This window comes from Mastigoproctus giganteus, chromosome 13 (genome assembly GCF_048544385.1).
Source record: "Mastigoproctus giganteus isolate SK-2022 chromosome 13, ASM4854438v1, whole genome shotgun sequence".
Taxonomy (NCBI): Eukaryota; Metazoa; Arthropoda; class Arachnida; order Uropygi; family Thelyphonidae; genus Mastigoproctus; species Mastigoproctus giganteus.
Genome location: NC_143587.1, coordinates 48872436 through 48898679, shown reverse-complemented (window position 1 = coordinate 48898679; position 26244 = coordinate 48872436). Strand labels below are relative to the sequence as shown.

The 26244-nt window shown below is 34.3% G+C and overlaps 1 protein-coding gene across 1 annotated transcript in view; it reads left to right on the top strand.

The window, feature by feature from the left end:
- Positions 1–26244, top strand: part of Noc2 (Nucleolar complex protein 2) — a 113553-nt gene that overhangs the window by 63399 nt on the left and 23910 nt on the right. The window contains exons 7-12 of the mRNA XM_090387238.1: positions 1084–1194; positions 2685–2792; positions 6871–7059; positions 18221–18360; positions 19828–19939; positions 25271–25486. Coding sequence (XP_090243364.1) covers positions 1084–1194; positions 2685–2792; positions 6871–7059; positions 18221–18360; positions 19828–19939; positions 25271–25486 — 876 coding nt within the window. The remainder of the gene's footprint in view (positions 1–1083; positions 1195–2684; positions 2793–6870; positions 7060–18220; positions 18361–19827; positions 19940–25270; positions 25487–26244) is intronic.

Here is a 26244-nt window from a genome sequence, read left to right as displayed (position 1 = left end):
TACTTAATTTTAATTTTTATTCATAATTATATATATATATATATATATATATATACGTGTATTAAAATGCCAATGAAAAAAAAATTATATATAGACTAAATGAAACAATTTATCAAAGAATGCTTAGGGGAATATTGAAAAGATATTTAATATGGCAAAGTAAACAAATCAAAAATAGCCTCCCACTGCTTGGAAAACATAGTAATGATTGTTCCAATACATTGAATCCTTAAGATATTTAAGGGATTAAATGATTAGAACAAAAAAAAAAAAAAAACTCACTTTAACTAGATCTTAGATAGGATATACTGTACACATATATTCTTAAGAGAAAGCCATCTCTAGGTCTTAGAATATAAAGGTTTCCTTACTCAGTCAGTCAGAGTTATCACAAATCCTTAAGAATGCAAATAAAGCCCTTGTAACTAAACCTGTATGGAAAACAAATTGTGTAATTGCTTGGAATTCAGAACCACATTTTCTGTTCAGCAACTCAAGAAATAAAGAGAAACAAAATGAACATCTAAATCAACAACAGCAGTGCATAAAATTATTTAGCATTTTGATTTTTTTGATATTTTTTTGATTTCTTGTGTGTGTGTGTGTGTGTGTGTGTGTGTGTGTGTGTGTGTGTGTGTGTGTGTGTGTGTGTGTGTGTGTGTGTGTGTGTGTACACATATGTATATTTCAGTTTAATATATATATATATCTGAAATAAGTAAAATTAAAATTTACCCCTAAAGTGATTTCAACCATTAGTACTTTCCCTAATGAATAATAATTAACAAGCAGCATTTTGATATAACCATTGAGAGCAGGAACCAACCAGCAGTCACTGCCTTTTTGCCATTCTAAAAGTTATCAATAACATAACACAAGATAAAACTGAATTAAAGTTGCTTAAAATGTTAACATATTCTGTACTTCATCAGTATGCAATAAATAGAGACCTAATAACAAAATATTGTAAGTATCACTTTATCTATTTTGTGTTATTTCCTACATTGTTAACCTAATACAGAATTTTGCATGATACTAGATGCAAAATAACTTCACAGTTTACTTTTATTTTTCTATTTGCAGTTAATAAGTGTTGTTGCAGAACCTACTGTTATTACAGTACTGTTGAAACACATCCTTCAACTTATACCTTTCTATCTCATTTTTGTAAAGTTGTATCGTATTTTGCTAAAGGTGAGTAATTTTTCTTGCATTATGATATCAGTTTTGAATAAGATGAATAGTTAAGCACAAAAAAAAAAAAAAAAAAAAAATACAGGCTGGCCTCGATTAATTCATTCCGCGAGTGCATTGCACAAAATGGAAATGCATTAATCGAATATAATAATCAATAGGAAAAATTATAATTGGTCCTTGACCTTCTGGAATGTCCGCCAGGTGGGAAGGAGCAGCAGTGCGTAGCACACGCTTCTTGATTAGACCGGGGTTCGAGCCCGTCACCACCAAATATGGATGATGCGGAAAGGTCAGGGAATGACCACCGCATATCCGGAGCAATATGGCCTTAGTTGCTAATGCTCCTAAAAACCAAATAACTAACTAACTAACTAACTCTGGAATGTCCATAAAGAATTTTAAAAATACCTTTTAAATAACTTTTTAACTGTATACAATGTAAAAGATAATGAAAATAATTATGGAATTAAATGTTTATTGCATAAAACAGCAGTTCCCAAACTGTGTGCCTCGGAATATTTTAAATTTTCGAGGGAAACACGGCAATACTCGACATCTGTTGGACACCGTGCGAACTATTAGCTTGAGGTAGTTCACAGTTTCACCATTTCTTATTAAGTTGTTTGGACTTAACTACTTAATAAACGGAACTGTTAGGTATTTCTTTTGGTCTAGGTGCGCCGTGAAAAAATTACTGAGACACTAAGGGCACCGTGAACCGAGAAAGTTTGGGAACCTCTGACATAAAATACACAATGAAGAAATGACTGTTGCGTAAATATTTGAACAGTGTTGACTTTCTCTTTTCATCAATCAATTTCCGATAGCCGACAACAATCTTCTCTGGGCCCTGGCGAAATAAATATCGCAGAGGACCTCAAACCTCTTGTTTGAGGTTCTCTGCGATACGAAAGATTTCATCTAGTTCTTTTACCGTTATCTCCTTCGTGGTAACATTTTCATCTGGCTCATTTAAAAATTTGAATCTTTAAATGCAAGTCTGCATTGACTTTATTAGCGGGAGACAAACAAGTAACACGTCTTCTTCCGATGATTGATGGAACTCACTGAGGCAGGCAGCAGGCAAACATTTGTTTATTGCCCGTCTGGCTTGCGGTAAGCTTAATGCGTGATTCAAATCTTTTTCAGCTATCACATAAAAAAAAAAAAAAAAAAAGATCGTGTTAACCGGAAATTTGCATCGGGTAAAGTGAAAAGTGGTATAATTTTTTCAAATAGCAGTAACTGAAAAATGTGTTAATCGAACTCGCATTATGCGAGGCCTGGCTGTACAGGGTGTTTTAAGATAACTTTTCGCATTAATGATGTAAAAACTAATACATGTAAGTTATTGTATCTGAATGTTAACACCTTAAGTTTTATTTTATATTCAGGTCTTTATGTATAAACTTTACATTGATGTTTATATCATTTGTAATTGAAAAATTAAGTTATAATTAATTTAAGTTACAATTTTATTTGAGTAGAAAATGGTTGCATTCTGGAGCACCAGTGAAGAGACTGTCCGTATATTAGCATTTCTGTGTATTTTCCGTATTGCTCAAACATCCACTTATCTAGAAGACACCTTAAAGGTAAATATTTTTGCTTATATATAACCCCAGGGGCTCACATCTGGTGAGTATGGGCTTGGCACACCCAGGGTCCTGAGCCGGATATCATCATTCTTCTCTTCCTTGGTGATTGATTCCCTTCTACTTCTACTTCATATTTTTTTGATTTCTTCATCACAGTATTGGGCTATTGTTTATTTGGTGTTCATTCAACACTGTACTCAATATTTTATTTTTCTTACACATACATCAGTAATTTACAGTCACTTTAGGAATAATATCTGGTAATTCATAGTAAATATTACTATTACTATACAACATATATAGTAATAGTAATATTTAAAATAACTAAATGCACAAGGCATAATACATTGAGTTTAATTTCTATATAATATCGGTGTGTAGATACACCATAGACAACTCTTAAGAAACTACAAAGTAGTTGTTGTAGGCATCACTTGCTCTTTCTCATATTGTGTTCTGCCTTCACGACGTGTTGCCATGATATTGCACTACCTCGAATAAGTAACACTTCACTAATAGAGAAGACTATTGTTACTTATTCTCAGTGAGTACTACCACCCAGACATGTTTCAAGGCTATTGGCCTATCATCAGTGGGTGGGCAGGTACCCTGGTATTGCAGACACGACGACCCAGTTGTAAAGATAATCACACAATATGAGAGATGCCAAAAGGTGTATATGACAATATTTAAAATAACTAAATGCACAAGGCATAATACATTGAGAGTTTAATTTCTATATAATATCGGTGTGTAGATACACCATAGACAACTCTTAAGAAACTACAAAGTAGTTGTTGTAGGCATCATTTGCTCTTTCTCTTAATGTATTATGCCTTGTGCATTTAGTTATTTTAAATATTGTCATATACACCTTTTGGCATCTCTCATATTGTGCGATTATCTTCACAACTGGGTTGTCATGTCTGCAATACCAGGGTACCTGCCCACCCACTGATGATAGGCCAATAGCCTTGAAACATGTCTGGGTGGTGGTACTCGCTGAGAATAAGTAACAATAGTTTTCTCTATTAGTGAAGCGTTACTTATTCGAGGTAGTGCAATATCATGGCAATTCATCGTGAAGGCAGAGCACAATATGAGAAAGAGCAAATGATGCCCACAACAACTACTTTGTAATTTCTTAAGAGTTGTCTATGGTGTATCTACACACCGATATTATATAATAATAGTAATGCAATAACCCTTATCCTTTTTGTTTTTCTCTATTTCTGTTTATATTTTGTACAGCCACCACAGTCAGAGGAGTTTACAACTTCCTTATAAATATTTTATTGTAGCAGAAAAAGTGATACAATGGTTAAATTGGCCCGTGAATTTTTTTTAGCAGCATATGGCCTTAATCTTGCAATATGCCAGTGTGGGATTTAATCTTGCAGTGCCCACATGAGTTTCCCCAGGACTGCAGTCAGCCTTTCATTCAGTCTGAAGCAGACCAGTATCATTAGAGGTGCTGGAACCCAACTGTTAAATTGGGCCCTGATTGTAAAACTAACAGCAAATTTTATTGGCTGGTAGTGTTAAAAATTATATTTCTATCACCTCTTTACAATTTTCCAGTCTTCCATGTTGCTGCTGTCTCCTGAGAAAGAGTGATCATTTGATCATTCATGACTGCTTCTTATATCAATGTATTAGAGGTGCAGTGGCTTTGCACCTACAGTGTCCTCTATGACACTAGTGGCTTTGCTACTTGTTAATTGTTTGGAGAGGTCTGGGTTCAAGTCCTGTTAGAGACTGCCAAAGCTGATTACCAAACAAGTAGTCTTCTGTAGTTTCTAGGTGCCTCCGTAGCCGCGCCTCCGTAGCCAGGTGGGAAGGAGGAGCAGCAGCAGTGCATAATACACTCTTCTTGATTAGACCGGGGTTCGAGCCCGTCACCACCAAATACGGAGAATGCGGAAAGGTCAGGGAATGACCACCGCATATTCTCGAGCAATATGGCCTTAGTTGCTAATGCTCCTAAAAACCAAATAACAAATAAATAACAAAGCCTCCGTAGCCAGGTGGGCAGGAGCGGAAGTGTGTAGCACACGCTTCTTGATTAGACCGGGGTTCGAGCCCATGACCACCAAATACGGAGGATGCGGAAAGGTCAAGGAATGACCACCGCATATCCTCGGAGCAATATGGCCTTAGTTGCTAATGCTCCTAAAAAAAAACCAAAACAACATCTGTAGTTTCTCACATCTAGTCTGTGACAACCGTACACAAATCAGGCAACTGTTTCTCATCTCAAGCAGCCAATTATATCTCATTTATTGATACTACCAGTGATAACTGATGTATGTTATACTTATTAAAATTTAATGTTAGGATATTTGAATCAGTTTTATAAAGATGAAAACTAATCCTACTAAGGGCATTAAAAATTCAGTGCATTTCCCCACATTTTCAGCTATATCAAAAACTTTTGGGTGCAACTGGGTTAGTCACTTAGTAATGAGAAGGAAGAAAATTGCATTGCTATTAGACAGTTACACAGCTCATCCAGACTTAAACTTGCAGAACATAGAATTAATTAATTTTTTTTTATCTTGAAATACCACATTACTGATTGAACCACTTAATTAAGGAATTATGAAATTCTTTATGACAATGTGCATATTTTATAAGGTGAATAATCTTAGCCTGTAGTTAATAATCTTAAAAAATTCATCAGAAATTGCCAAAAAATATTAATTGTAGGCACCTTCATGTAATGATGAATGCCTTGAACAAGGTAATTGAAAATTGCATTAAATGTTGTTTCGGGAAACTTAGATCATGCTGCAAAGATGAAGAAGAGTTTCCAGAGTTGGATTTAGTGACATTACCTGATGAGATGACTGAACAGGGATTCACTGATATGGTAGATATTGACAAGGACCTGCAAGCTAGTGTAACCTTAACTGATCAAGGCATTGTTGAGTCAATTCAAGAAAGTTATTCACAGGTTCAAGAAGAGAAAGAATAATTGTAATGAATTCCTGTTACCAGACAGCAGGCACAAGAAGCCATTTTTACACTCTGGAGAGCATTAAAAGAAGTTGGTTACACAGTCCATAAAATACAGCTTGTTATAACAACTTCAGAACAACATGTTTTCATTGTAATATTGTTGTTCTGTTCATTGTGACAAATCCAGTGATATATCATTCATTGAATTTGGCCTATTAATGCCAAAGTCATGAGCGATTTTTGTTCGGGGGAGCTAGAAATAGGGCCGCTTTTGGGTCAAGACAAAGAAACATGGCAGAAATTTCGAAAATAAGTCTAGTCCAAACTTATATGCTGATTCTCTACTAATAAATACATCTCTAGAGCAATAATTAATATCAAAATAGTTAGTATTTCTCAAATTTTGAATGATTAAAAATCCAAGATCAGTGCCAATACAATCGCCACCAATTGTCGTATTGATCAGTGCGTAACGTGCTCAAAAGTTGAAAAAAAACTGCTAAAATAAATATTATAAATGTGCTTACCTCTCTAATCTTGCTTTCATTCATGTGTAAATGCCATCAGGAACAAAAAATCCATGTTTGAATACCTGTATGAAGTCCAAAATCCATGAAGTCACAGTTGATTTGTGTCTGCCATCTACTAATCAAGTGGAGCATCGCTTTGTCCATCCTCGTGCTTCTGCATTCACAAGTGAAACCCCAACATGCAGGACTGTGTTGACTCCGGCATTGCAGGTTATCAATTGCTTTAAGAGCATAGAATCTATAGTGTTATTTGTAATGTGGATCTGGGACTCCCCCCCCCAACTCTGCACCAACTTCAGAACAATGGGAATAGCCTTTTTATCAACAATTCAAAACAAATAAAAATAACTCAGTAAAAATGAAATATATATTCTTTAAAACATGTGCACATAATACAGTATGCAGTGATGTGTAATATGAAAAAAATTGTCTACTGGTTTATGTTAATGTACTTGTGCTTATGTTTTATTTCATTAATGAAATATTTACATTTTGAATATATATGCAAGCAATAAAACTTAATTGCTTTAAATTGGCTGTTTCTGAACAATGCTGGTAATCTGTAAACTTCTTTTCTGTTTTAGGTGATGTACATGACATATGTCAAGAACTGCAAATTTACTTCTCCATCAACATGGCCAATGATTAATTTCATGAAAAGGTCATTAGTAGAGCTTTATTCTTTGGACCAGACTATTGCTTATCAACATATGTTTATTTATGTTCGACAGCTGGGAATACATTTGCGTAATGCCCTTGTTGTTAAAAAAAAGGTATCATTTTGAAATTAACATTAAAAATTTTATGCTAAAGCACACATGAAGAATTAAATAGACATAATAAAATATTAAAATATGAATTACATTCAGAAAATAGTGATCACCAATTTTTATTATGAAATCAATTGCAAGAGGATGCAAAATGCATTTTCACCTTTTCATTACATTCTTTTTTTGCTTTGAATTATGTACTCTTTCTGTAGAAGTATTTTAGTAATAATAATTCCTTACTTTTGTATCTACAGTTCATAATGATGGATTGATTCATTAAGTCAGTTAAGGTGATGTATTTTCTGTGGAAAACTTTTTATAAATTCATTGATGATTGACTTTCAAGCTATCTAGTTGGTAGGGCTTCCTTTATTTCTTATAAAAAGTGATCCTTGCACCAATAAATCAAAAAAAAAACAAACAAACAAACTTATAAAAGCAAATATGCAGGAGGGAGATAAGTTAGAGAATCTTGTGGGAGAGTGAATAGGTCAGTTGGTTGTCCCTGTATGATGGCTTGCTGCATGGCTCTAACATTGAATTCAAGTGAAATAGTGTATTGACATGTTGCCAGAACATTCAGGTTTGGACATTGTTACAATGGCTGAGGAGAGATTTTGTGCAGAATTTTTCTGTATAATTGCTCCCTTAGATACAGGCTATGTGAAGATAAGTACCTGTCGAACATTACATACAAAATTTTTTTGTGGATTGGCAGGATTGCCAACCTTTTTCACATCTTACAAAAATCTACTGTTTCATCTCTTTCATTTATTTTATATCTCATCTTGCACAGCAGTTTGGGCTGTAAACAGTCCTTCTGAATGGAAATTGTGTGCTGTTACTGTTAACACTTACCAAATGTGACTGAGACCAAGAGCATTTTGTTGATCATTTCAGTTCCTTTGGCATGCATCTTGCCAATATGTTGCCAGTACAATTTTTCAGATTAAGAATTTGTACAGAATGAAATAGAAATGTCTGTAAAATGCAGTTTTCTGTTTGTCATTATCATTTGCAGAGGCATTTGCATTATGCAAAAAAGCAAGCTTATACACCATCATCCAAAAAAAAAAAAAAAAAATTCCCATTTCACACATCTATTCACTCTAAAAGTTAATTTATGACAATAGCTTTTATATATAATCATTTGTTGCCATGCTGTCTAAAACATAGTTCATCTTCAACTGTATCTTTTAGAATTTAACTCTTTAAGCCATATATGAGCATCTTTTGACTATCTTTTTGACATTTTATAGATACACCTTGCCACATTTCATGTATTACAATTTCATCCTTCCTTTGTGGGCAAAGATTCTGATGATCACACATTTGGCTTACCGAACTCTGCATATTTCTGACTGCAGTCTGTTAAGGTTGCCTGACAATACAGATAATTTCCAATAGTTCAGCGACATTTGTACATTACATTTAAAACATCCCAAAATCAAACCTTTTCAAGGATATTTGATTAAAAATTTGGTACAAATAGCATTGAACCATTTCATTTGAATTTGGGCGCCTCCGTAGCCAGGTGGGAAGGACAGCAGTACGTAGCACATGCTTCTTGATTAGACCGGGGTTCGAGCCCGTCGCCACCAAATACGGAGGATGCGGAAAGGTCAGGGAATGACCACCGCATATTCCCGGAGCAATATGGCCTTAGTTGCTAATGCTCCTAAAAACCAAATAACAAAACAAAAAACAATTCGAATTTGATACTGTACGATTTCTCTGAATAGCGGCTATTTAGTTTGATGTATGACTCAATTTTAAACCCATGTAATATGAAACACAATGTTGGTTGCATATAGGTTCTAACTTCTATCTGACTGTGAAAATGTTTGTATTAATATTTAGAATTAGAGAATATACAAAATTAGAGAAAGATAATGATACTGAAGTTGAGAAATTGCACAGAAGTTAAGTCTTGAGAAAGGTTAATTATGCAGGTGATAGATACCCTACTGACTGCATGAAAATTTCATATTGATATTAGTACAGCCACTCCCCAATTTACATAAGGGTTGCATTCCACATAACTCTACATAAGTTGGATTTTATATAAGTTGGAATTTCCCTAAATGCTTGTACAGCACTCGCAACTGTGCTCACTGAATTGATTGAATCAAAAAAGAAATGTTCAACAAACATGTAAAGAATTATTTATTGTATTTATTCAATTTTTTATCTCATGCGCAGGAAAAATTACAAAAGCGTGCAATTTAAAAAATTTCAAAATTATAAAATTACAAGAAAAGAGAGGAGACAGACATAACATCAGTAAGTTTTACCTCTCAAGCATTGTTGCCAGAATTGACGTCTTCAGCTGATAAGTACACTGCTGCAAAGATTGAAGGCTGTGGAGATTTAGAAGCGGTCGGCCGCTGAACCTTACAAAAGAACATATTAATGGATGACTGGACAGTGGCTTTTTTCTTTTTGTCATAGATTTCTTTGTAGCAGGCAAATATATCATTCACCCCCGTTAACTTTTAAGAATTGTTTGCTGTCAGGATCCATCTTCTTGAACCTCGTCATTGCCGATGCAATTTTGCGAAATGCCATTGCCATCTCTTTGTTGATGAAACATCTCAGCTTCTCATTCGGTTCATCTTGAGCTTCATCAGCATTTTCTTCTTTCACTATCGCTGCCTGCAAGTCAATAAGTTTTGACGTAGTGCTGCAACCTTTACAATCTTGTCTGTAACGTCTTCATATGATTTGTCTTTTTCACATTTTCTTCCATGTGCCATTTAAACAACTTTTAGTAATTTCCGCCCAGGCCTTATTAATGTTGAAGATGGTGTGGTAAATATTGTAATATTTCCAAAAAGTCCTGTAACGTAAAATTTTTCTCACCATCTACTGCATACGATGCCTGAGCAAATGTTGTGCATAAACAGTATGCTTTTAAATTCGAAATAACACCCTGATCCATAGGTTGAATGAGTGAAGTCATGTTTGATGGTAGAAATATGACTCTCACGTTCGAATTGAAATCATCTAGATGTGTAGGATGTCCAGAAGCATTATCTAATAGAAGCAAAATCTTGAAAGGAACGTTGTTGTCTTTACAATATTTTTTAACCTCGGGAATGAAGCAGCATTTAAATCAATCCTCAAAGAGAGATATTGTTATCCATGCTGTCTGGTTCGATCAGAAATGCATGGATAGGGTGGCTTTATTGATGCCCTTAAATGCACAAGGATTTCCAGAATGGTACACAAGCAGTGGTTTTAATCTGTAATCTCCAGCTGCATTAGCCCCAAGCAAAAGTGTGACTTTATCTTTTGAAGCCTTGAAACCTGCCATTGTCTTTTCCTCTTTGGCAATGTATGTTCGATCCAGAATTTTTTTCCAATACAGAGCAGTCTCATCAACATTAAAAATTTGCTGCGTTGAATAGCCACCTTCATCAATAATTTTTTCCAACACATCAGAAAATTTCTCTGCAGCTGCAGAATTGGTAGTGGCAACTTCACCGCATTCTTTAACGTTGTGGAAACCAGCATGATACTTAAACCTATTAAACCACCCGTTGCTTGCCACGAACTTGGCTTGGGGTTTGTAGTTATCCTTAATATCTTCATAAATACTTGTTGCTTTTGCTTGAATGGTCATTACACTCAGGGGCACTCACTTCTAAATCTAATTTTCCACCCATATTATTAATAGCTGTTCCGTCTTCGATATAGCACCTGAATGCTGTTTTGCGGTCACCATTGAACTTAAGTGCGTTCATCACATGATGTGTTCTTTTATACACGCACTGTCCTTTAAAATAGTATTCTCTGTTGAAGCAGCGAGACCTAATTCGCATGCAATAAATGACAAACTTTGTCTTGCTTTTTAATCATTTTCATCTTCATTTCTAAATCACTTTTGTTTTGTTTCCTAACACCGCCAGCACTTGCACTTTCCATTGGTCACTTTCCCTTCATCATTGTAATAAATAAATAGGAATGAAGAGAAGTTTCTGAAAATTTATTAATGTTTTTTATATGATTGAAGATTTCAGTGAAGGGGAACTCATTTCACCATAATACCATAACTTAAAAATCCACAGAATTCCAGTTATTGGTATTATCACAAATGCAATAAGATTGAATTTACTACCTGTTTATATAAAGTGACCAGACATCCCGTATTATGCGGGACAGTCCCGGAACTACAAGTTAAGTGCAATTTTGCTAATTGCTTTGATGAATTTTACGAATAAATGGCAAATAATGAAGAATTAGTAAGAAAAATTCACTCAACGGAAATGTATATTTAATTATATTATTTAATTTCTCTTGTTTTTATTGTTAAAAGAAGTATGTATTATTATTATTTCACAGAAAAAACCTATTTTTTTCACTAAACAAAAATCGATTAAAAACATGACCCCTCTAATAAATGTATTTTTTTCCCTTCTAATTACAGTTATATTTCTCAGTTCGCATCCTTCACGCAACCTTCTGTTTGTTACTTAGCGTAACATGATGTGTACCGTATACTGAATTTCAGCTTTTCTGTGGAAAAAAAAACCTATATATATACCGGGTGGTTATAAAATAAGTTTCCCTATTCAGGAGACCCTAGTGTCAAAATGGTTAGAGTTAGTGCTGTGAAAATTCGTGGGTATGTCATTTTAAGGGTATGGGAAGCAATTTGTAGAAAAAAAAAAAAATTAGTTCAGATTTCTGCCCAGGAGAAAACAGCGCTGCAAATATGTAAAAGTTCTCATTTACTTCAAGACATGCTGCTTACACAAATGTCATCCTGTTAAATAAAAGCAGAAAAACCAATGCCATCATCAATAACCATTATGGCTCTTAAAAAAACATGTTCTTTTAGTAAACCAGTTCTACCAGAATAATAGTAACACTAATGCAGCACTACATGAATATCAGAAACTTAAGGGTTTGCGTAAAGGACCTTTGACATTGTCAGTGGGACTTCAAAAACTAATAAAGAAATTTGAAGCGACCAGGGAGTTAGGTGTAATTCCAGGCAGGGGATCAGATGACTATGTATCAGAACGGAGGTAGTGGATGAAGTGGTGGTTGCAATGGTCAGGATGCCAAACACTACCAGTCAGTAGTGCCTGCCAGAGGTGTGTCAAGAGACTTGAACCTTCCTTGGTCTACTGTACGTGAAGTGCTTCGAATAATTTTACACTGGTTCCCATACAAGATTCATGTAGTGCAAGAACTGAAGTCTTGTGATCAGCAACAACGAAGAGACTTTGCTCTACGATTTTTAGCTCGTATGAAACTTGACAATACATGGGCTAAAATGATCTTGTGGTCTGATGAGGCACATTTCACTCTTCATTGGGCTGTTAATGCACAAAACTGCCAAATATGGGGAACTTCTCGTCCATCTTCTGTGCATGAAAGACCACTACAAAGTACATACGTTACAGTATGGTGTGCATTCACAGCAGGTTTTATAACCCCAGGGGCTCACAGCTGGTGAGTATGGGCTTGGCACACCCAGGGTCCTGAGCTGGATATCATCATTCTTCTCTTTCTTGGTGATTCCCTTCTACTTTTCTCTCTCTCTCTCTCTTAGGGTAGCTCGGGAATTTTTTTTTTTGCTGGTGCAGCATAAGCCTCAGGCTTCCTTGCACCATATAGCTAATAATAATAATAATAATAAGTTGATGAGAAGGGATTTTTTTTTTGGCTGATGCTGTGTATAAGCTTGCTTTAGTATTAGTAATGGCCGCATGGTGCAAGAAAGCCTATGGCTTATGCTGCACCAGCCAAAAAAAAAAACCCAGAATAAAACAATGATAAAAAAAAATAATAATAATTAATAAAAGAAAAGGAAATTGAACCTATCATCCTATGTGCTTCCCTCACCCGAAGGTACTATCCAGATGACCTTTGAATTTCCCCAAACTGTCAGCCTCTACTACACCCATGTAGGCAACTTATTCCAGTAATTTATAACTCGTTGGCTAAAATAAAACTTCCTGCAGTCCAATCTAAACATTCCCCCCCCCCGTAACTTGAATTTATGTCCCCTAGTTCTAGCATCATTTATACTCTTGAAAATTTCATCCTCATTCATTTTACTGATGCCTCTCAGAGCCTTAAACACCTCAATCAAATCTCCTCTAAGGTGTCTAGTTTCCAAACTCTGCAACCCACATATTCGAAGTCTTTCTTCATAAGGACGCCCTTTTTCCGATCTCACCAGGCGAGTTACCCATCTTTGCACCCTTTCAAGAAGCTCGATGTCTTTCTTTAGGTGCGGTCTCCATACTTCAACACAGTATTCCAAGTGTGGTCTAACATAAGCCTTATATAATGGGATTATCACGTCCCTATCCCTACTTGCAAAAGTTCGATAGATCATCGATAGGATACCATGGGCCTTCCTTGCAACCTGTTTACAATGCTCAGAGAATTTCATGTCTGACCGTATCGTAACACCCAAGTCCCTTTCCTCCAGTACTGGGTTTAGTGAATAAGTTATTTTGGGATTACTTTCCCCCAAGTGAATAAGTTATTTTGGGATTACTGTTTCCCAGGTGTAGTACCTTACACCTTGTTGGATTAAAGCATAGCTGCCATTTTTCTGACCATTCCTGAAGTCTATCTAGGTCTCTCTGAAGAAGCTTAGCTTGACAGTGATCATTAACTACTCTACCAATTTTAACGTCATCTGCAAATTTAGACATCACGCCCTCTATCCCTTCATCGATGTCGTTAATGAAAATTAAAAACAACAGTGGTCCTAATACTGATCCTTGCAGAACCCCACTTCTTACATCAACCCAATCTGAGGAATAGCCATTTATCACAACGCTCTGCCTCCTGCCCTGAAGCCATCCCTCTATCCATCTAAGGATTTTCCCAGTGATTCCAACCTGTTCCAACTTATAAAGCAATCGCTCATGTGGGATTGAGTCAAAAGTTTTGCTGAAATCTAAATAAACAATGTCAAAATTATTCCCTAAATCCAGCTCGTGAGTGACCCTTTCAAAATAGCGAATCAGATTTGTTAAACATGATTTTCCTTTTACAAAACCATGCTGAGTATCCTTGAGAATTTCAATTCGATCCAAATGATCTAGAATTCCACCCTTGATCATTGTCTCAATGATTTTCCCTACCACTGAAGTCAGACTGACAGGTCAATAATTTCCCACTTCACACTTAGAGCCACCCTTATGTATGGGAGATACATTGGCACTTTTCCAATCCAAGGGAATCTCCCCAGAGTCTAGTGATGCTCGCATAATTAGCTTCAATGGTTCAATGCACTCACTTGCCGTCTCTCTTAGGATTATAGGGTATATTCCATCAACTCCAGGTAATTACAGACCTGTTAGCTTAACTTCTGTTCCAGGAAAAATAATGGAGTCACGGGTTAAAGAAGTAATGCAGGACCATCTAGACAGGAGTGCAGTTATATCTTCATTCACAACATGGATTTATTAAGGGGAAATCTTGTCTGACCGATTTGAGTAGATGCTATGATGCAGTCACAAAGGAATTGGATCAAAAAATAATTTTGATATCATATACTTGGATTTCAGGAAAGCTTCTGATACTGTTGTACATAAAGGACTGCTGTACAATTGTGGCATTAAGGAAAAGTTATTGCTATGGATAAAGGGATGGTTGATTGGGAGAAAACAGAGAGGGATAATCAATGGACACTGCTATTTGTGGACCAATGTTATTAGTGGAGTCCTCCGGGGTTTGGTGCTGGGCCCATTGTTGTTTTCTGTATTTATTAATGATATTGATGAAGGTATACATATGGCTTAATGTCTAATTTTGTAAATGATATGGAGGTTGGCAGGGTGGTTAATGACAATAATCATGGAACATACAGAACTCAAGTGGATGGTAATAAGAATACCCCATTATGCCCTTAACTGATGTTGTCACTCTTCTCTGTACCCTTTCCAACAGGTCTACATCTTTTCTAAAATAGAATTTTCCAAACCTTTATGCAATATAGAATAATCACTTCTATATTCAGTTAAATACTAAATGGACATTGAACTAAAAAATTAGCAAGTGTATGTTATAACCTCAGTTCAAATTAGACAAAGTATATTGATCAAATTGGGAACAGATTGATGTGAAACTGCTTGTAGAACAGAATGCAAGCCCTTATATTGATTGAATTAGCAGATTTCCATTTAAATACAGTACTATACCGTACTATGCTTCAGTGCATAATTTTCATATTTATGAAATACAATTAGGAATTTTAAAACATGTCAAGAAAGGTGAAAAGTGCACAGTTGTCAGGATGTCTCTTTCCACTATTAGTACTTACATGAAATAGAAAACTGCCATTTTGGAAATCTCAGAGCTTTTAAGGGCAGGATAAAGGTATGATATCATACTTGTGGAAGTCAAACCCAAAGGCTTGGATTCTAATTTTAATGATTGGTTTGTTTTTCATTTTGCACCATCATTGGAAAAATATTGTAAGGATAACAGTCTGGCATTTAAACCCTGTTAATTACAAACTTTGCTTGAACATCCTCAGGATTTAAATGATGCAAATATAAATGTAAAAGTAATGTTTCATTGCCCTAACACTATGATTGCTCCATTCCATTTGTGACTGCATTGAATGCAGCACACAATTGCAGTAGTAGATAAGAAAGGCAGGCCAACACTCAGTGCACCCTGAATGGGTTGTGGAAGATTTGTTCATAGTTTATCACCAATTTTGAAGAATCTGAAGAAACCCCCACCCTCGAGGAATTCACTAAAGAAGTTGTTGCACTGGGGCTGTAGCTTGACTTAGAAATGGATACTGATGATTAAGTTGCATTTCATGAAGAGGAGATGCTAACAAGGATTCATCGAAGTGAAGGTGATGTTATGGTTTCTCCAGTTAAACCTAACAACCTTTGAAAGGGATGGGATTTTAGTGTTTGGATAAATTCATAAAATTGATTGAAGAAAAAAAAATTGAAAATATTGAGAATTCAGTAATGCAAAGAGCTTTTCATAAGGGCATGACCTTATAAAGGGTTCTTTATGGACAAAAGAAGAATGTAGCTGAAGCTGAATAAATTAATGAAGGAGATTGACATATCACAGCTACCAGAAGCTGCTTAAACATCTGCTGCAAAGACTTGAAAATTTGTAGCTAGGGACCAGAGATTTTGCATTGGTTTAGTATAATCTATTTTATGTATTTTAATTATTTAATATTTTCCTCTTAATATTTTAATAATGTTATGCTATCTTTTAATAACATAAAATGAGACTTAATTTTTGTTCCATGGTTCTGTAATGCATCTTCCAGTTATAACATTCAAATCTATGAAAAAAGTGATTTGACTGTGAGTTGATTTAGATTCAGCCGTGTTTTCAGAAATGTATCCCTGTTAAATCTCTGAGGTTGTTGATACTGGAAGCAGAGCCCTATATATTATTGAAAGAAACCCATGAGTTGTCTTAGCAATCTGTTTACATTGTTCAGAGAACTTCAGATCAGATTGTATAGTTACTCCCAATTCCTTTTCATTATCGACTATCTTGAATTTAGTGCTACCAGAGTGGTAATTACCCTAGGATAGTTACTACCTAAGTGATACATTAACCTAGAATTGCTGCTACACAGGATACTGATACCCAGTTTCCATCATTATACTTTAGCAATCATTTTTCAGCTCATCCATATCTAATTCTTGTTGAAGTAGCATATCTTGATTACTGTCATTAACCACCATATCCACTTTTGTATCTCAGGAAACTTAGTAATCAAATTTGAAATACCTACATCAGTATCATTAATAAGTATTAGAAATAGTAAAGAGTCCAGCAGCAAGTAATGTGAACCCCACTCTTGACATTGGTCCATTAAGAGCGTGGCCATTTATAACTACTCTATTTCCTACCATTAACCATCAAAGGGATGGTTGATGGCAGGAAATAGAGTTTATCCATAGTAGTTGCTTGGTTTGTTATAGCCTTAATGCTGCTGCACCAGAAAAATCTAAACGAACCAATTCATGTAGTAATAATTTGCCTTAATACAACATTACTCCAATTTGTATAATTATTCATGTGGGACTATATCAAAAGCTTCACTAAAATGTAAGTAAATGATGTAAAAATTATACTTTACATCCAGTTCTTTTGTGATGACCTCATAGTAGTTAATCAGGTTACTCTAGTTACACATTATCTTCCCTTAAGTCATGCTGTGATTCCCTTATAATACTATTCCTGTTCAGATGATCCTTAAGCTACCCTGTAATGAAAATCAAAGTGTCTGTAGTATTCGGTTTCACCCTTTGAGTCATCTTTCTCAATAGGAGAGATGTTTTCACATTTCCTATCTATAGAATCTTCACCTGGAGTCCCCTATAGATCAGAGTATTGTATGATAAATAAGTTAGGCTGAATTACTGGAGCAGTTACTTGTCATACAGAAATTGTCATAAAAACTGTCTTAGGTCAAAACAGACAACTGTGAAATAACTATGTTAATTAAATAAATTCCACATAAATAAATTGTCTGTAGCCATGTTTCTGCTTGTAGGTGACTTTGATCACCTTAAGAAAAGCAATAACAACATTCTCAAAACCCTTCATTGAGATTTATTATATGTAATTGGTAATTATTCTATTAGCACAACCACATTTTATAGCTTTTTCTCTTCCTAATGATCTACAAAGCTGTTGGGTTTTGTCAGCTATGAACTAATAAAAAATTAAAAGGCTCATCTCTAAACATTTCTCAGCATTGAATTCCTCTCAAAAAAAATATTCAGCAACCTTTTTCAGATGGATAACATGAGTATCAGTCACCTGTGGATATATCTCATTACAGTTAGCTGAGCTAATTAGAGATCTCATTGAGGTTATTTCAAAGAAATTCAATTTTTAAATTCTGTTTATTGGTAATTACATCTGATTATAAGTTTTATTTTTGTATATGATTACATAGGTTCTAAAACCTCTCGTGTTTGGGGTTTACATAAAAAAAAAAAAAAAAAAATACACGCTGAGACTTTTTAAATTTGTTGCTGATTACAATAAACTACATATACAGGCTACAGAAAGTATACTCAAAAAATTAATAATTTAATATTTCATTTGTATTCTCACAAATAATTCAAGAGAGTAAGATAATTAATGTTCTTTTTTGAGATTATATTAATTATATTTAATCATTTAGGATGCATATCAAGTGGTGTACAACTGGCAGTATATCCATTGTCTTCTTCTCTGGATCCACTTAATATCCACACTTTATCCTAGTAATATCCTGAAGCCTTTGGTGTATCCTCTTGTACAGATCTCTGTAGGAACTATCAAGTAAGATGAACGTTTCATTTCAGATTGCGCGAGTGAGCTAAATGAGAGAGAGAGAGTGAGTGTGTGGCATTTCCTCTCTGTAAAAGATGTACATTTGTTTAGGTTATAGGATGAGATTCTCTTAGCTTATATTTAATGAACATTAAAGATGAAATAAAGGTATAAAATAAGATTACTAACAGTTCTGAGGCTATCTAACCAAAAGGAAATCCCTACATCTAAAAAGCTGTGGCTGCCTGGTTCAAAAACGATACTAACTAGTCCAGACTTAGTTCCTGCCTCCATAGCCAGGTGGGCAGAAGCAGCAATGCGTAGCACATGCTTCTTGATTAGACCGGGGTTCGAGCCCGTGACCACCAAATACGGAGGATGCGGAAAGGTCAGGGAATGACCACTTCATATCCCCGGAGCAATATGGCCTTAGTTGCTAATGCTCCTAAAAACCAAATAATAACAACAACAACAACTTAGTTCCTGCTTCTCGCCTTCTGTGGTATTACCAGTTAGTAGAAGGCCAACTATATCACTACTGAATGAATGAGGAATGGATGCCAGTATGGGACTAAGCCAACCAAACTAGATAACTTATGGCCTAAACCCTTATCATCATGATAGTACATGGCAGCTGGAATGTTGCCCGGTTCAAAAAAGTCCTTTCTTGTCAGGGAACTAGGACACAGTGCTAAATTTGTTATTGGAACAATAATGAAGACTTAAATGGCAAAGAAGTGGAATTAGCAGAATACCATGTATTAGAGAAACCAAAAGGATATTACAGGTAGAGGTCTGCATGGGCCTGGCCCTTAGGGTTTCAGCCCGGCCTGGTAACAAGAAGGATGTTCACACTTCGTTCAAGTACAAATAATATTAATGAATTGTTATTTCCTACATATATATATATTTTAAATATTTTGTTATGCATTTAAATTCTTAAAGGTTTTTTAGAAAAAATGTGTATTAGATAACATACTCGTACCACTTGCCTTTTTTTATTTAAAAAAAAACAAAAAAAAAAAACAGTCATTTTTTTAGTGTCCCCCCCCCTCCCCATTACAGTTGTTTTCTTTGATTGAAGGAAAAAATCTTATATTTCTTTTCTCTGAAAGCAATTTTCTTGCTATTTTGACATCCAAAGTAAAAATATTCCACACGCACATCTTGCTAGCTGAATGCACCTGCTTTGGATGGCTCTTTTATATGAAACCGATTGTAGGCCATAGCATATACAGTGATCCTATTATAAAAAAGTTTTAATTACTTGTTCCTCGAAGTATTTAGTAATAGTGGTGTAATTATTCTCTGCTGGCATTACAAACTGTTTCTCACAGTAAAATCCTTCTAATAATCAAAACCAATACTGTTTTCATATTAGTAAACAATTATAGCATTAAATGAATTATTTGAATTAAGAAAATACTGCCAACTTTTTTTCATCTTTAAACTCAATCCAAATATTTTTTATTCCAGATTAATACCAACAGCAAAATATCTTCCTTTGAGGTTTCATTTAGTCCGTGCTCTAAGTGTGCTGTCTGAAAATACACGAACCTTTATTCCTGTGCTTCCATTTATTTTAGAGGTTAGTAGAATTCTCAACGACAACATAATAATTTTCATGCTCTTTAGATTCCTATTTTACTGATATGAAATGTTTGTGTTTTATACACAGCTTATTGCATTTCACTGCTTATGTCATCATTACACATCTGATGCAGATGTATAATGATGACAGTTTAGTGTCTTTCTGTTTTATATTCTGAAAGAAAGGCAAAATTTCAAGTATTCTTCGTTGATACTTGTAGTGATATCAGGTGACCAAAAAGATTTGAGAGGATTTTATAAAACAAATATTAAAAAAAAAAAAACCCTTTTTGTCCCCTGCAACCATTTGGCCAGATGGTAGAAAGCTGGTACCAGCTGCATTATACCTGACACACAGCACAGTCTTCTGTTGGTGAAGCAGGAGCTTTAATGTGTTTGACATATGTTCACAGGATGATAATCAATGATGTGATCATTTGCTGTTCCTGACAGTTGACAACAGCTAATGCCAGGAACAACAAATCAACGACTGGTTCAAAAATGGCTCATTATTTTGATGTGAAAGCATTGACAAGCAAATTGATAATCTCTGGAGTTTGTTGTCAGCTGTGAGTTTATGTGGAACTAATTTTTCCAATCAATACAAATGCAAATGAATGGTTTCATATCATATTGAATCTTTCTGCAAGCAACTGGCATTTTTGACTTGAATCTGACTCAGCAGTGGCCTTCAGTTCACTGTCATCCATAGCAGTTGGTTGTCCCTCACTTAGCATGTCAATGTCAAGTGATTCATCAGTCATTTGATGACATATCAAGGTTTTCTGACATTGACATTTTTGACGATTTAACAACCTGGTTAAATTTTTTGAACTATTTTTGGGCTGTTCGTTGACTTACTGTAGCATTTCTGCCCAGTTTATACTCATAAAGCAAACATGCTGCAATAAAGGTAATTGGAGTAGCCATCTCTTTCGTCGCTCATTGCCATTTTAACAAATTACACTTCACTCGTTTGGCATCGCTGACTCAGTGTCACTTGTATCTTTGAATTGCACTGATGGGTAATCAGCATGTACAATGGCTTCGAACATAATTTTTCAAACTATTAAAACTGAGCTTTTTTGGTCACTGAATATATCAAATTGCAGAAAACTGCTCACTTAGGAAGAATTTCTGAGGAATAAAGTATTTAGTGCTTGAAGGGTTACAGTTAAATAGGAGGATGTCTCAAAATATACAAATCATTTGATGTATTTGATCAACTGAGTGATAACTGCAAAGCATAAAAAAGTGTGTGAGTGTGCGAGAGAGAAAAATTTTGATGTAATGCGATAATAAGCAGTGAAATGCAAACCAAACTTTTCTCTCTCCCATCAATAAAGATGGAAATGGGTTGAAGTAGTTTTTGCAGGAATTTTATCAGCAGTCATGGCTGCTAATTTCTTGCTGACACAGAAGAATATTGAAATATCTCGTATCACACGGAAGTGAACTGGGTAAGTAAGGTTCTAAAATGATTCCTTCTACTTGCAAAATGATAATTTGTCATTTTCAGTAAACAATAATGGATAAAATAATAACAACTGTTATTTTAGTCCATTATAGCAACTATTATTAATTTTACAGAGATTGAAGAGAATTTATCGCAACTTCACAACTGAGCATAGTGTTTCACATGAGGGTTGTTTTTGTTAACCATTTTTTTTAACTGTATCCACGGATTTTCTATTGTGTTCAAATCCTGTGAATTATCAGACCAATATATGTTTTAACAATTTTGGATGACAAAGTTCATAACACTCTTTGCTCAGTGCCACAGGGCAACATCATTTTGAAAAATGAATTCTTTTTTGTTGAACATTGAAGCTGAGAGTATCTTCTCAGCTGATTGAGGGTATCAGCTGAAAAGAAAGAATGTTTTTGTATATTGTAGTATTACAGTGCTGTCAACAAATTTCAATTTTCCCACACATCATTTTTACTGTAAAACATTCCCATACCATCATACTGGTGGAAAACTTCATGGCCTTGATGTATGCAAAGCACATATGTTTGCTGTTTAGCAATTGGTGGCAAATGCAGCTGTATAGCAATTGGTGACAAATGCAGCTGTATAGCAATTGGTGACAAATGCAGATGTATAGCAATTGGTGACAAATTATTTTTGCTTCATTGCTAAACACTAAACTTTCTACAACTTTTCTTCAGACCAATAGTTTTGGCTGTTTAGTGCATGTAATGCTAGCTTTCCACTACTGTTTAGTAAACATTGGCTTCTTAATTGGGCAACATGATTTCAGACCAATTTCCTTCAACCTTGTCCTTACAGTTCTACCAGTTGTTTCCATTCTAGTTATTTCCCTATTTAACAAGGCTCAGAACAAGGGTATCTGTCTCAAATACAGATACAGTGAAGGTAATTATCTGCTCTTGGAGTTGACTTGCATTTTTCCATGTTTGCCTACTCTTCCACTCTGAGCTTCTCAATTTTCTTTCATTTTCTTTAATTTCCTTGTTATTTTTTGTACACTAACAGTGAGTTTCAGCAATTTCAGTGTTTACTTTTCCACATCCTTCAGAGGCTTAATTTTAGTAGCCTTCCTCAGAGTAATATTAATTTTTTCCCATCTTCACCACTTAAAAAGAATTAAAACATGCACAACAGAAAAATTATAAGATTACTTTTGGAAGTAGAACTGCTCCATCAATGTTCAGTATTAGTCACTCAGCCATTATGGTTGACCTAAGGGCTTAAATCAAATTCCAAGTATGGTTGCTATTATATGTACCTTTTTTTTTTTTTTTTTTTTAATTAATATATCTTAGTTAATATCATACCAAGAATATGAATTTCATAGTGCCTGCAAACAGCTTACGTTTTATTCATAAAAAAATGTTATTAAACATTTGCTTTTGAGTCAAAAATACATAAAATAGGTTGAAATGGTTTTGCTATTAATTTGTCCAGCATTATTTGTGCATTAAACAACAGCAAGCATATTGAACAGTTTTAAATTTTTAAGGTAAGCAATAGTAGCCATCCAAAATCAGTAAACAATCCAAAGTGCAAATTTTATGTAAGATAGCCATGAAGTAAAGTTAAAATACACAAATTTTATAGAGTTGATTAATAAAGTTAAGCAACACATTTTTTGTTAGACAAAATGGTGACAGATTATATCCTTATCCTAATGAAAATTTTTGTGATTCTGAGTTAACATTTAACATTAAGCGTATTGTACTTTTGATTCATTTGTATATGTATAACTGAATTCCCTGGTTATATAACTGTTTATGAATTTTTATTTATTTTTTTCTAAGGATGAAGCCCTTTTTTGTCATACAACATGAGGTCCAGTAGTTATTTGCTGTGGTTCATGTGATTTAAAACTTTATTTCACACAAATTTTTATTACTGCACCACTGTCAGTTTATAAATCACCACTACTTAGCCATAACCTGAAATTTCTTTTCTCGTAAATTCAGTATTCCTTTCCTTCTATAAATTGCCAAGAAATTTTAAATAATCAGGTTTTTCTTAATGTGAGAATTTAATTTGCATATGTGAGTCCAGTGTTGTGTGCAGGTTATGTGCATCTGCTTCTCTTATTCATAATGTAACTGCATTTTAGTTTTGGTTTGACATGGTTACAATAATGGCAAGGGCCAGTAAAATAGTGAAAGTTATTAATAATAAGCATTCTCAATACATATATTTAACCTTTTTTTACATTTGGTTAATTAAGAAAGAGTTAATTTTATCAGCTGTGATTGGCAATATGGGCCTATAATCCATAATACTGCATAACAGTTTTATAATACAGGTCGACCATCACTAATCCAGTTCCACTGCTAATTCGGACATAATTTCAAATTTCCCGGTTCGGCACACCAACCTGCCGCTATTGTTTTGGTGGTATTGGTTGCAGCATCAGCTGTTGGTGAGAACTCGTAAACACTGGCAAGCCATTCCCACTTGTTTTTCTGCATTTATTATTATAACCTGCTCACATTTAGCCCCAGCCATGGTTCCAGTGCATAAAGGAAGTGCCTCTTGTGTAAAGCGCAAACACCGTACATTGTCCATAACAGATAAAGTTAAACTTCTGAAAAAACTCGACAGCGGTGTGTCTGAGAAGTTTAACTCTGCTTGATTATAAATTCCAGCAATTTCTCTCAGTTCCTCTTATCTTAGTAATTTTCTTTTAGCTATTCCTTTTTAGATTTTTTTTTTTTTTTTAAACCCACTTATACAAACTTGTAGAAAAACACAACACAACACAATATGATGGATAATACAGCATGCTAATGAACTTGTTTTCACAAAATCTCTAACAATACTGACAAACTTATTGCAATGTTTGAGAGTTTATTTTATCGTAATTAGTTTTATTGCAACGCTCACGCGCATGCAATAAACTAATCACAAAAACCTTCATATGTATGCCGTAATAGCGTCATGCGTATGTGGCCGACACGGCTTCTCAAGAAATAAAGTAACCAACATATGTGGCCATGTTGATCACGTATATGCGACATAAAAAAAAGACTTTTTTTTAAAATATTTTTAGCGAAAAAAACGACAACACTGACATTACAATATTTATTTTAGAATTACTAATCAAATTATTTCCTAAATATTTTTTGGCCCCTGGGGAATTTTTTTCTTAAACTAGCTTGGCAGTCAACATGTTAAAGGTAGAAGGAGGTGATTAGCTGTTGGGTAAAATGTATGTGCTAAAATAACCACCAGTGATCCAGCACCCCACAGGTCCCAATGCTGCCGGATTAGTGATAGTTGACCTGTATTAATATTTAAATTGCCAATTTGATAGTATATATAACAGCTATGATGCTCAATACATTCTACGTTGATATCAATATTTGTAGAAGAATAAGAGAATTTTAGCTCAATATGATACATACACTTCTGTATGATACTCTTTAGAAATTAAAACAAATAAAAGATTAACGCAAAATGATTACAGTAAAAAATCAATTTAAAACAATTCAAAAATTAATTAAAAATTCAAAAAGCAATTAAAAAATTAAATAAAATTAATAAAAAGGTTTAATGTAAATTTTGAAAAACGATTTTCCTTCCTTTAACATAAATTTTGAAAAACAATTTTCTTTCCTAAGTCTTCTTATTCTTCTACAAATATTAGATTATTGTCAATTAATTTCTTAATTAGAGTTTGTGATAAGATTCTATTGTTTCTGCAAGACTTCTTTATAAGAAAAAAAATTACAAATTTTATTCTGAAATATATGATAAACTGCAAAATAAAACGCCATACTACTTAAACAGTTGATGGGAGAAAGGTGTATATCTAAGATTTCAATTTTTAAATTACTTTTTCAGGTATTTGATATGGTAGATTTTAATAAAAAGCATACATCTCTCAGCATGAAACCACTTGACTTTTCATGTGTACTAAAACTGTCCAAATCACAGCTTCAGGAAAATGCTTTCAAAGATGGTGTCATAGAAAATATCTATGAATTGTTATTGGAATATCTCTGTTCTCAAAGTCATTGTATAGGATTTCCAGAATTAGTATTACCAACAATAATCCAGGTAAGAAAATTATGAACTGTAAGATAGTTAAATGCTAAATATGTACTTATGTTACTGGTGCTAAAATCTTCATTCCCATTCTTATGTTGCTATGGAGAGATTTTTTTGAGGATTGTTGTGACACATTCATCACTGACATTTTCACACAGCCAACCCTAGTGATAACAAGGTTGTAGGTATGGAAAACTGCAATTACACTAGTTGACAAAAAAAAAAAAAAAAAAAAATTTTTTTTTTGTTCCTAAAAAAATTTAGGATGATTCTCATAGATTTTCACATTGCTGAATTCAAATATAGCAACCATTTTGCTGTAACACCCACCAGTTTTAAGGGAGAGGGATTAAAGTCAAAAAGTTTCTAGTAAAAAAGATTTCATACATTTTAAGAAAATGTTACATACAGTATTAAATATTGAACAATGGGTCTATTAACCTTATTTTATTTACAAAAATTTTATCTGATAAGAAAACACTCATTTTCTCATGTTTTTCCTTTTATAATCATCCATTGGTGCCTCCCATATGAGATTCCAACAGTAGTCTGTCAACATATTTGGACTCCGTTTTCCTTGGTATCTTTTTTCCATTTGAGAAATATCTTGGTGAAACCTTTCACTGTGTTCATTGGAGACCGCTCCCAAGTTTTCAGGAAAAAAGTCTAAATGCCTAATGTAGGAAGTGAAGCCTTAATGACAGGTTTTTGGTCATTAACCTACAATATCAGAAAACTGAAATAGAACTTTTTAAAGCACATATCTC